General features: G+C 38.1%; 1 protein-coding gene across 5 annotated transcripts in view; it reads left to right on the top strand.

Annotated features, from left to right (window-relative positions):
* LOC148394851 (uncharacterized) overlaps positions 1-12,273 on the top strand; it is a 33,298-nt gene extending 21,025 nt beyond the window's left edge. For 4 of the 5 annotated variants that reach the window (XM_088380808.1, XM_088380807.1, XM_088380806.1 and 1 more), the window contains 12 exons: positions 2,546-2,689; positions 3,363-3,446; positions 3,515-3,583; positions 3,648-3,907; positions 4,018-4,176; positions 8,173-8,317; positions 8,401-8,505; positions 9,278-9,380; positions 9,481-9,810; positions 9,895-9,961; positions 10,065-10,166; positions 11,286-12,273. In XM_088380808.1, coding sequence (XP_088236934.1) covers positions 2,546-2,689; positions 3,363-3,446; positions 3,515-3,583; positions 3,648-3,907; positions 4,018-4,176; positions 8,173-8,317; positions 8,401-8,505; positions 9,278-9,380; positions 9,481-9,810; positions 9,895-9,961; positions 10,065-10,166; positions 11,286-11,382 — 1,665 coding nt within the window. In that variant the 3' untranslated portion in view covers positions 11,383-12,273. The remainder of the gene's footprint in view (positions 1-2,545; positions 2,690-3,362; positions 3,447-3,514; positions 3,584-3,647; positions 3,908-4,017; positions 4,177-8,172; positions 8,318-8,400; positions 8,506-9,277; positions 9,381-9,480; positions 9,811-9,894; positions 9,962-10,064; positions 10,167-11,285) is intronic. The other variant, XM_088380805.1, reaches the window with a different exon arrangement.
* Positions 12,274-12,610: the final 337 nt, after the last annotated feature.

Raw genomic sequence — 12,610 nt, 5'->3', positions numbered from 1 at the left:
TTTATTGATTTGGTGTGTAGGTATATGCTTAAAATGTTTCTTTTATTTATTTGTCTACTTATGTACTTTATTCAATGAGGTTTGAGCATATCTGTTTTTGTAGCTAGGCAGGACTTTTTGTATTTTGACCCCATTTCCTGCAAAATGTTTCTAAAGGGAAGGATGTTATCATTTGGTTGGGTGAATAGTCACTGTATCATAATTTTCATGGTACTAAAATGAGTTGTTGGCTTGTTTTGACACAGAGATTTGTCTTTTTCCTCTTTTTTATTGGATAAAAATGTGATCTTTTATCACAATTCCTCCATTTGAAACAAGGCTTTAAAAGATACTCCCTAATCCAGTCTTATATCAGATCACAGCAGTATCAGTTTGAGTTTCACTTTCTGACTTTATCTGTGTTCTCTTGGACGTGAGCCATGAAATCACTGGCTAAAATATTATGTCGATAACTTACTTCCCCAAAGTCTTAGAACTGTCAACAAACTATTAAAATACATCAAAGTGGGACCGCTAAATTCTAATGCCCTTCACATGCAGTTTTGAATTAAATGATTAATTTAAATTGTATAATCCCTAATCACATATTTCTTCACCCTGAAAGGTGCGCAAAATCTGACCAGCATCTAGGAACTGATTACCGTAATTTCCGGACTATAAGCCACGACTTTTTTCCAAAATTTTGAATCCTGCGGTTTATAGTCAGGTGCGGCTTGTATAAGATTTTTTTCGTGATTTTTGTGACGACTTGATCACTTTTATACACTCGTAAAAAGGCTGTGGACCACTGTTGTGCGGTATCTTGAAGAAAAAAACAACAACAAAAATACTATTTTGAAACACTACTATGACTGCTGCTTATTCTGGCTGTCTTGCTTGAGCTTTAGTAGGAATGCACGCTAGGTGACCTGCGTCAAAGGGCTCTAAACCAGGAGTGTCAAACTCATTTCTTTCGCGGGCCGCATTGTCGTCATAACTTCTTTCGGAGGGCCATTATGAGCACCTCATATTATATACAGTAAAAGCTTCAAAACAAACTGACAAATAACTCGTTTTCAAATCAGACGAGTAAAAACTGGTCAAATATTTAACAAAATATATTATTAAAAGTGAAGACAATTTTAATTCTAGTAATGACACGCATTTGATGCACAATTTGTCTTCGCGGGCCACATAGAATGATGTGGCGGGCCGTATCTGGCCCCCGGGCCTTGAGTTTGACACCTGTGCTCTAACCCCTTTCTCTTAGTCTGCCGTGTGACTCAGAGCTTACACAAAGCAGTGCCGCTGTTTGAACCATCTGCATTGTATTAAAACCCAATCAATCAGCATTTAAATTCAATTCTTCTGACATTTTGCTCGCCAAAAAGAAGTTATAATGAATGTGAACTTTTAATGCATTTTATTCAGAAGGTTACTTTGAACCCTGAGGCTTAAATAGCGGCGCGATGTATTTATGGCTTTTTACGGCCTCCAGGAGGCGCTCTAGCAAGAACCAAGAGCGAGACACACGAAGAAGAGATAATGCGCCGAAGAAGACGTGCTAGTTTGTGTTTTGAACATTTCGCGCATCACGCAGAACGCGATCAAGACGGACATTACTGAAAGGAAGCTTTTATACACAAACCGTCATTATGGGGGCAAAAGAAATGCATATGATGCCGCTTTTAAGCTAAAGGCAGTCAATGTTGATGACATTGTGTTTATTTCGTGGTCCCGTCTACTCTGGAGCTATACGTGTCGCTCGCTAGTTTAATGTAATTTAGCGCTTCGTGCATGAATAAGATTAGCATGAACAGACCCTCATCACACTCGAAGAAATGTATAAAAGCGACGACGAAAGAGAGACTGAGAAAGTGTGAGGCGAAGGATATCTAAAGCTATTCCAATCGGACACTGAGGAAGACTTCGATGGTTTCAGTGCTCAGGAGGAAGATGAAGACGATGAAGCTCTTTATTTTACTTTTACTAGTATGTTTTTTTAATCAGCCCTGTTAGTGCTGTGCTACCGTGTTGCTGCTGTGTTACCGCCGCATCTCAGTGACTTTTACCGGTATTTTTTATTTAATCAAACCCTATTAGTACTGTGTTACCTCTGTGTTGCTGCGGTATTACTGCCGCGTCACAGGCAGTGTTTGGAAAGAAATGTTAAGGTATGTTATTAAAACTTTAAAAAAGCTTTCTGTGTCCAGTCTTTCTTTGTTAATAACTCGCGTGCACACTTCCGTGTTGCTGCGGTACTACTGCTGCGTCACAGGCAATGTTTAGAAAGACATGTTAAAGTATGTTATTCAAACTTTAAAAAGGCTTTCTGTGTACTGTCTTTCTTTGTAAAAAAACTTGTGTGTACGTGCGGCTTATAGTCCGGTGCGGCTTATGTAAGAAAAAAAAACTAAAATATCCCCGAATTTTAGCTGGTGCGGCATATAGTCCAGTGCGATTTATAGTACGGAAATTACGGTAATCCATTTCTTTTTTTTTTTTTTTTTTTTTTTGTTTCAAGAATTTTTTATTGTATTTGATTTTTTGTGTTTATTTGTTACAGGAAAGTGCCCAGAGGGATCGCTTGCTTTCTACTCTGCAGGTTGACAGAGAGCATCTTCAGGGCTCACACGCTCATGAGCTGGAAAGACTCCACAAGCAACTTGACAGTGAAATAGAAAAGGCACAGCTGACACATTCACACAGGGTAAGATCAGTCAGACTCGTACATCGATATCCTGTACATGCATATGTACATATGGCTAAAGAAAATATTGGTCTTTTAACAAGAAGACAGATAAAGAGTCAGGATATCAGAGAAACCGAGATTGGCACACTGATGTTTCATGCAAAATGTTCATATTATAGGGGGCCATTTGTTGACAAGAGTTGCATTCCTGCTGCAACAAAGCACAGTAAATTTTTCTGCAAGTCGAGATGCTCCAGAGTTTATCACAAAATTATGATCAAGCAGTAATAAAGTCATTATTACAGAAAATATATTAACATAAAACAATTGTATGGTGTAAATGTGAAGCAATACAATTATGGGAGTGAGAGTGCTTTCTTTTGCCACAAGGGTAATTTTACTCCACTGGGCAAAATAGTTCACGGCCTGTTGTTTATAACCTTGAAATGTTTTATCCCGGTACCAAGCACCTCCTGAAATGAATCCAATTGCCTGGGAGAATTCAAGTGGACAATACATTTTCACACGATGAGTGAAATGCATAAACAACCCTAACCTTAACAACCCCCCCCCCCCCCCCCCCCCCGTAAATGTATCTTACATTTGGTACATTGTAAGATGATTAAAAACTGCGGGAATACACATTTCAAAGTCATGAATGACATGGTACTAATTTTGATTCTTTCTGCAGGAGTCAGAACTTCAGGATCTGATCAGTCAGTTGGATCTGAGAGCAAAAAAGCTGAAGAGAGAAGAAGAAATTCTTCACAGCAAGGTACAATTTGTTCATGAACTCACCACAACACAGCTAGAACTATTTGGACTAATAATGTATCTTCCTAGACTGAAGATGTTAACAGGAAGAGGAAGGTGCTTGGTGAAGAGGAGGAGGATCTGGACAAACGGATAGGGGTGGGGTGTTTTGTGATAAAGAAGGTTAGCTACGTATTAATAAAAATTTAATTTGTATGTTCAGGTCTTATACCAAGTGACCATGGAGAGAGATCAGCTGAAGCTGGAGCTCTGGAGAATGAAGGAGGAGCAAGCTCAAGCTCGAGAACTCATCCGCGTGGTGCGGGAGGAGAAGAATGAGGCCCGGCGGGAGGAGGAGAGGTCAAAGGAGGAGAGAGACAAAGTCAGGGAGGAAAGCAGGAGGGTGAAGGAGGACAACGAGCAACTGGAGTGCAAAGTGGCTCTGCTGGAAGAACGATGCAACCGGCTCAGTCGCAGAGTCAGGTATGCTGAAATGTTCACAGATGTAGCTATGACATTGAAAATGAAGTTGGTACTACATTGCAACTTGGATTTTAAAAACATAATCGATTTCCTCTGCATTGGACTTGTAGTGAGTTGGAAATAGGTGAAGGAGGAAATTCCTCCAGACAAAAGGACAAAATTAAGGTGACGTCGCCCTCCTGTGGCCGACGAGACTCATCACTAAATGTGGATGATCTGGACGAACCGCTTCCCTCCTCAGTACATGACAGTAAAAACACCATCCTGGAGTAAGTACAGTGCAGCCTTTGTGTTATTGTAACATACTGATTTACTCATCCAGTCTAAAATTTTATTCCAGCATTTACATTTACACTGACTGAAAGTGATGGCACAATGAGGTTTCGATTTGCAAACAAGTACTATATGCCATCTTGATACTCCCCTGACAATTTTGTTGGTTATTTTAAACATGTTTTTGATTTATATACAGTAATCCCTCGCTACGTTGCGGTTCATTTATCGCGGTTTCACTACATCGTGGATTTTTTTTCCAAATAAAAAAAAATAATTAAAAGTCAAAATAAAACTTCTAAATTGAGGAATTATGGCACAGAACTTGCCCACACACCAGCAGAAGGCAAGGAGTGCCCACACAATTGCAGTGCGTACACTTGTAACTTTTTATAAAAAAAAATATAATAAGAGTTCTAAAAACATATTTACAGTGTTGTACCATGTTATAGAATTTTCTTTATAATAATAAAAGCGTTCTAAAAACATATTTACAGTATGTACACTTGTACATTGTTATAAAAAATTTATAATAATAAAAGTTGTTCTAAAAACATATTAACAGTATGTGTTAAGAAATCTCCATGTTATTTATTGTATTCAGCCATGCTTTGATTTGAGGTAGGGAGATTTATTTTGAAGGCCGTTTTCAGGCGATACCACTTCCTGTTTTACGTTCGTGCACATATGTCGGTTACAGTGGTACAGGAGTCATTGACGATGTAAGTGGGTCTCCTAACAAGAGAAATGAACGATCACGTGTCTAACCTTTAGGACAATGTAGTATTGCTCCAAATGTTCGTTTAAATTCCTTTAGAGCACAGGTGTCAAACTCAAGGCCCAGGGGCCAGATATGGCCCGCCACATCATTTTATGTGGCCCACGAAGACAAATTGTGCATCAAATTCGTGTGTCATGACTAGAATTGCAAATTGTCTTCACTTTTAATATCTTTTTTAAAATAATATTTGACCAGTCTTTACTCGTCTGATTTGAAAACGAGTTATTTGTCCGTTTGTTTTGTAGCTTTTACTGTACCGTATTTTCCGGACTATAAGTCGCTCCGGAGTATCGGTCGCACCAGACATAAAATGCCCCAAAAAGTGAAAAAAAAAAAGATATATAAGTCGCATTTTGGGGGGCAATTTATTCGACAAAATCCCACACCAAAAGCAGTCATAAACGAGCAACAACAGGCTAAACGATAGCAACAACAGGCTAAACGATAGGTATGCTAACTTGACAAACACAAACAAAGAGCTGAGAACGGGCCTGATGTAACATATGGAGTGATTAAGGACAACTATTGCATGAATAACATGTTTATAAAACCATCGGTGTCACTTCAATTCATTAAATCCATTGATCGTTCGATACGATAGCAACAGGCTAAACGATAGGTATGCTAACGTGACAAACAGAAACGAGGAGCTGAGAACGGGCCTGACGTAACATATAGAGTGATTTAGGACAACTATTACATAAATAACATGTTTATAAAACCATCGGTGTCACTCCAATTCATTAAATCCATCGATCATTCGATACGATAGCAACAGGCTAAACGATACGTATGCTAACGTGACAAACACAAACGAAGAGCTGAGAATGGGACTGACGTAACATATAGAGTTATTAAAGAAAACGATGACATGAATAACACGTTCATAAAATCATCGGTGTCACTCCAATTCATTAAATCCATCGATCGTTCTTTGTCAATAACGGGTGCGTGCGGCTGAGGGCGCTTGCACTTCAAAATATTACACAGGCTCATATAAAGATAGATAAACTATATTACAAATAACTATAATATAAACAATAATATTATAAAACCATCCGTGCACTTTAAATCCATTGATCAAATTCCTCGTCCTTTGTCAACATCGACGCGCGTGCGCCCTGACGTCACCTCGTCTTTATTCCACAGATCTAGTATATAACTATATTGTAGCATTAACAAAGTACAAGAATAGACGTGGGTTTGGTAAACGGCTCTTTATTAAACAAAACAAACTTCCAAGCGTGTGGCGGCGTGGACTTCCAGACACGAGAGCTCCATGGCATAGGACCGGGCGTGTGTAATGGCCATGTCCGAGCCCCATGCACCCTTCGCGGACAGCCGCTCGGCCGAGCGCCGGCCCCCGACTCAGTAGAGTAAGACCAGGCGTGCGTAAAAGCCATAATACTTTTTCAAACCTTCTATGTCACTCCAAATCCTTAATTCCTTCAAACTCTTTGTCCTCCGTGTCACTTAGAAATGATCACCGCTAATGATGCCGGTAGTCCTTACATGGGTACATTTGTCCTTTATGTGAACAACCGCCGCGCCGCGCCACTGACGTCACTTGAAATAGTAATCCCTTGGTAGATCACGGTTCTCCAAACTTTCTTTCTGCTGCTCGATGACTGTTTTCAGCTGCATATTTTACAACTTGAAGTTTGTAACCTGCAAAATATGAGTTTCTTTTTGGTGCCATTTTTCTTAAGCCCACCCAGTTGATGAGTCACGGCCAACGGTGAAATTTAGAGCGCCCTCATCCAGTTTCGTCTGAAAATATAATTTTTTTCAGATGTAGTTTTTTGTTTAGTTTATTTGGTTGTTTTATCAAAGTCAATGTCTGCTTTATTGTCGATTTTTTTTTTTCATATACCAAGACACACAAAGAGATTGAAATTACGTTCCCACTATCCCTCGGTGAGATAGTACACATATGCATACAAGCAACACCAAAAAAAAACAAGAAGGCACAAACAATGAATAAATATGAGTGTTGAATAAATAATAAATAAACTAATAATAATGAATAATAATAATAAATATTAGAGGAGCAAAAATTGAGCAAGTGTACATACAGCAGACAGTGGACTTGGATATGGTGCTTTAAAGTGTTAATTGCTTTATTTGATTTATTTGTTTTCTCTATTTTTCATGTTTGGAATATGTTCAAGATAAAGATATAAAAGCATGTGAAGTGATCAACTATACTAAAAATAACATGGGAAGTGGTCAACTATACTTGTAAGTAAGTGATGTCTTAATGATCAAGTAAAAATTTGTGAAAAAAAACATATATAAGTCGCTCCTGAGTATAAATCGCCCCCCTCCCAACCAAACTATGAAAAAAAACGCGACTTATGGTCCAGAAATTACGGTATATAATATGAGGTGCTCATACATTTATTTGGATTGACAGTCATAATGGCCCTCCGAAAGAAGCTATGACTACAATGCGGCCCGCGAAAAAAATGAGTTTGACACCCCTGCTTTAGAGGTCCTTTTTTGTGTGTTAGCACGCTCGCGAATTCGCATCTTTCCGCTAACTCCTTAGCCTGCCCAGTACTTCTTGTTAAGATGTTACATGCACACACGTATAATATTTAAATTTTCAATATTTATACAAAATTTTCTGTGTTATTTATACTATTAATGTATTATTTACATGTTTAAAACAATTATTTAATGTTCTAATAATAAAATATGCACTTAAATGGTTTCATATACATTCATTGACATTGATAAAAAAAAAATGTACAGATGAGAAGGTGACCGTACTTTGCGGATTTCACTTATCATGGGTGATTTTTGGAACCAATTTTCCGCGATAAACGAGGGATTACTGTACCTTTAAATGAATGCTGAAATTTCTTGTCTCATTTTCAATCTTTTCATCAAATATTTTTGGTGCACAGCAAAAACAAAAAAGCAATGGGCCTCGTTGTTCCAACACTTTAGAAGGGCATTTCGTGTATTGCTGGTGATTTTTAAAATCATAATCCTTGCATCCCCATTTTTTTTAATGACTGAAATCCAATATATTAAAATATGTGATTCCAACACAAAAGGCATTCTAATTAATGGTCGATTGATATCACAATTTGCTCATTTATTAGATTAAATATACTATGCATGTATATTAGATTGAGGGGCAATTTAAGATCCAAGTAATATAATCCATACCAATGATGCAGTTTCACATGGCTCTGTTCAGATTTGGCGGATTCAACTCCTCACATTGTGCATCCATTGACAAGACCAAAATCTTCCTGGAGAAGGAGAGCAGCCTACTATTGCAGAAACAGAATCTGCATGTCGCTCACAGCAACTCCACTCAGCAATCCAACATGGAAGGAAAGGTGCAGTAACTCTGAAGATGTAATCTATATTTCTTGTTGCATGTTTAATGGATTGTCTTATTGGATTTCCTCTCTCTTGTCAGGAGGCTGGAAGTTTCTCTGAGCTCCAGCAGATGGTTAAGAATGGAAATGCTCTCAATCGTAGGAAAGAACAACTGAAGCAGCTTGATACTTCCATTGCTGACGAGGTTAGTTCAACAACAGGTTAGCATTGAGCATACTATCACATCCAGTCTGTCAAGGGAGCTCCCCTGACAGTCCAGGCCTATATATATATATGGCAACATAACTAAAACTAAATAATCTTTTTACCCATAGTCAACCTGTATCTCAGTTTTTAAAAAAAAAAAAAAAAAAAAAAAAAAAAAATATGCACACGGTACTAAGCATCATTTTCAAGTTAAGACCAAAAAATGAATTTTAAGCAAACCCCCCAATGACAACAGTATTTTTTTTAAAAATAAAAATGTATTTTGTGTCTTTTATGTTTTATTTTATGCAGCATTGTTTCAGCACATTTTATAGGAAATCAAAAGCTATCAGTTTGTCAAAAACAAATAAAAGATAGAACTTGACCTGTCAAGATGTTTTTGATTGAAATGGCTTTTGGTTTGGTTTTTGTTGAATTTATTTGTTTTCGACAGTTTCAGTAAATACGATGTCCTACTGCTGCAAATTCAACAAACAAAAATGTCAATTCTTTTCTACCTATTAAATGTCTATGATAATTTGGAAGAGAGTATTTTGACAACAAATATGTTATCATTGGATGGTTTGTTTAAAAAACGCATTCAAATTATTCTCGAACAGTTGATGACTTAAATTATACTGAGTGCCATTTGTTGTACTGCATGATAGTTGAATGATAAATAATCCTGATAAAGATAATGCAGATGTTCCTTACTGTGTGCAGTACTGTGTTCTTGCTAAATATGTTCTCCTTCTTGATTCCCTTTACAGTCATTCCTTCAAGATGCATTCCTCTTGGCTGGAGAGAGGAAGGTCACGTTTGATGTGACAGATTCGGACCTCAGCAGCACTGTTGACCCACCCGATGAGACAGGTGACAAACATTGCCCTTATGCCCAAGAGGAAACAATTTTGTATTTTGACTACATTTTTCCTTCCTCATCTCATCTGTTGTCCTGGCTGTCACTTATCAGGATGTGGCTTGACATTCTTGGCCAAAGTGCAAGAGTCCCAACATCAGATCTCAGGCCAGCTCAACACTGTTTTAGGTACTCTGGGCTCATTAGCCCAGAAGCAGAGCAATACATCTCTCCCAGCCTTCCCTGCAGCCCTGTCTCATTCCACTCCCACCACAAGATCTTCAACCACTCCAGGCCCAACCCCTTTTGGCCAACCTAACCCACTTTGGCTGTCGTCAACCCAAAGTGGCCCCGGACCGACAGTCTACCCGGATAGCTGCATCAAAAGTGGACTGAGAACTGCTGAGGATCTCACACTCCGCAGATGGAGAGAGATATTTCCCGGTATGCTCAGTCGAACAATTTATAACTTGATCCGGGTACTGATCATTCTTGTTCAACTGTTATCATTGTTTTTTTGTTCCTCAGAAGCAGCAGCACTCAACACCAGCACCCTGAAGACATACACGTCACCCGTATCCTATACTCCTGCTAGGTAGTCTTCGCCTTTAATTGCAGTATTTTCTAGAATTCCTTTCATTCATGACAAATGTATTTCCACTAGTACTCAACATCCGGTGTTTTGTGTTTCCCCATAGCCTGCACGTTCAAAAGTCAGTGAAAGTGGATGGCCGTAAACTGCAGAACTTGATTGAAAGCAACAAGAGATGGTTGGAAATGCGAAAGAAAGACAACAGCATGTATCCTTTCATCACATATTATTCCACAATGACTCGCTATTTTTGCTCATGGCCTTTTATTTTCTTGTAATGTTGGACACTATAAGAAATAGAGGTACAGCAGGAGTCCTCTCCTGTACCTAAGTTACACTAAAGGAACGCTTGTCAATTTTTCAATAACAAAAATAGTTTTTGCTTAAGAAAATAAAATTGTCATTCTTTTTTCGTATTGTCAATCCCATTTTAATCAGTCGCTAAATAATTGTACTAGGAACACTTTTTCCCCCAAACTTATGTGTATATGCCCCTCCCTGTTATTTTTGCGTGACATCAGGAGCTGGAAAAAATCGAAACCGCATTACTTACATTGCTCATAATTTCATAAATCTGATAAATCATCACCAAAATGGATGTGGATGATTGAAAATGCATTGGTAAACGATAGCCCTCTGCATGCCAATTTAACCTAATTGCAACAGATATCTTCCAAAATGAGCTCAAAAATGAAAATTGGAAATGGGTAAATAAACACAGCTATGACTAAACTTATTGTAAATTTAAATTCTGTGTTTAAATCTTTTGACCAAATTCACACCAGATATTGAAACACATGATTTTAAGCCCTGATGGTCATTAGTTGTTAATGCTCTGTTCGCTCTTTTTCCATTGTCTGTTCACTCCCAAACTTTTGATCTTACATTCCTTTATGAAGATGTACAACTTACAAAGCATTGAGATGCACCCATAAAAAACATAGACAGTACCCCAACATTAAAAAAAACATTAAATACATACAAATAAACACGTTTATCTACAAAATATAAACACTCATGATACTGGCTTGATCAGTTTCCCCTTTACAAAGGCTAAAGGTGTAGCTGCTGCTGCCACCAAGCATGGTCTTTAGCCATTTATCTTGAACAATAAACCTTTCCAATAAATTTCAATAAATCATAACACAAATAGCAACAAGATGCTTATACAAAACTCACGTGTGCGGAGCCAAACTGTTCCAACATGATCAAGGATACCGGTAGATCCACCAAACTGCATTACCAAGGAGCTGAACAGGACAGGTTTTCAAAAAAGAAGGAACAGATTGTTGTGTAAACTGTTTGTGTCCTTAACTGAGCGCCTCAGACCTCTCTTCACCCGCTATCAGGCTTCATCCGCCCAGAGCAATCTCGTCCAGCTTGGCCTGGATGACAAGGATCGGATCAGAGTCTACCACTACTGATGACACAACACACTGTGGCGTCCTGCTGGGCTCTGTTCCCTGAAAAATTTGGAGAACAAATGGCCGCACGACTGTAATGACTCTGACTTATCACACGAGTGATTCAGTTCTACATATAAAGGATTTGTTTACGCTGTGAAGTTTAGCTTATTGGTGCTATAGGGAGGAGACAGCCCACATTGAGGTCTCACTAGCCGATGTCCCATTCTCAACTACAGTAGAATGGATTCCACTCAGGTGATGTCCATGACAAGGCAAAAAGACTCACATTTATTTATTGTTATTCAAGTAGGGATAACCTTGTACAGTAGCTACTGTTGTGTCTGCCCCGTTATTCAGTTCGGTTTACATTGGAAGCAAAACCCCTGTGCTGGACACAGGATTTAGTATTCTCCAGAGATGTCCTTTAATTTTTATAGTAAAAATCACACATAATGTGATAGAAAAGTGATCCAAGAGGGACCCAAAGGTCATCTGTTTTATCAACTCCACTTTCAAAATAAGTAAGCCCTAATTTCTATCATCTGTAACGCTCTGTTTTCCGTGTTTTTTAATTGTTCTTGATGTTTGATCGTATTTCTGTCTTTGCTAATGGTTTTGTGAAAGACTTTTATACGTCAGTTTTATCCACTTGTCTCTAAATCCCAAGTGAGTGTTAAGATGCAGACAATTCAGCTTATTAGTAGTTATGAGCTTTGTGCATTTATATTTTTGTAATAAATGTTTCAATAAGTTGTTTTTCTACAACTAGTATATTTTCTGTCAATATTTTAAATTTGTAATTGCTACAGGTACACAGCAAATTTAAGGTGAGTAAAATATTGTACATTAAATAATTATGCTGTGAGTCAGTCATTAGCATATTGTATTAAAAGGTCACATTGAACAACACTTTCTTCCAAAATTCATTTCAAAATCAGCTTTCATTTTGGTGCATCTCATTGTAACATTAGAGATCAGTTTGTGTTTTTTTTTTTTTTTTACTTTTGTGATTGGTAATAGTTGCTGAGAGAAAGCAAGAGAGCAAGGATGTCCAAACATTTGTGTGGTGGGCCTACCACTGAGCTTCAAGTGGCTTTAATTTTTCATGGTATGCATGTCACCTTGTCAGATTGCATATCTGGTACTGCCTCTTGATATTGAATTCCTTGAACACAGTCTGTCTTTTATCACACCTGGGAAACACGGTTGTTCTGTATTTCAGTCCTCTCCATAGATGGGAAATGTA

Source organism: Syngnathus floridae, chromosome 7, assembly GCF_059516105.1.
Source record: "Syngnathus floridae isolate MCC-2025c chromosome 7, RoL_Sflo_1.0, whole genome shotgun sequence".
Classification (NCBI taxonomy): Eukaryota; Metazoa; Chordata; class Actinopteri; order Syngnathiformes; family Syngnathidae; genus Syngnathus; species Syngnathus floridae.
Note: the sequence above shows the minus strand (reverse complement) of the source record. Positions and strands in the feature narration are given on the sequence as shown.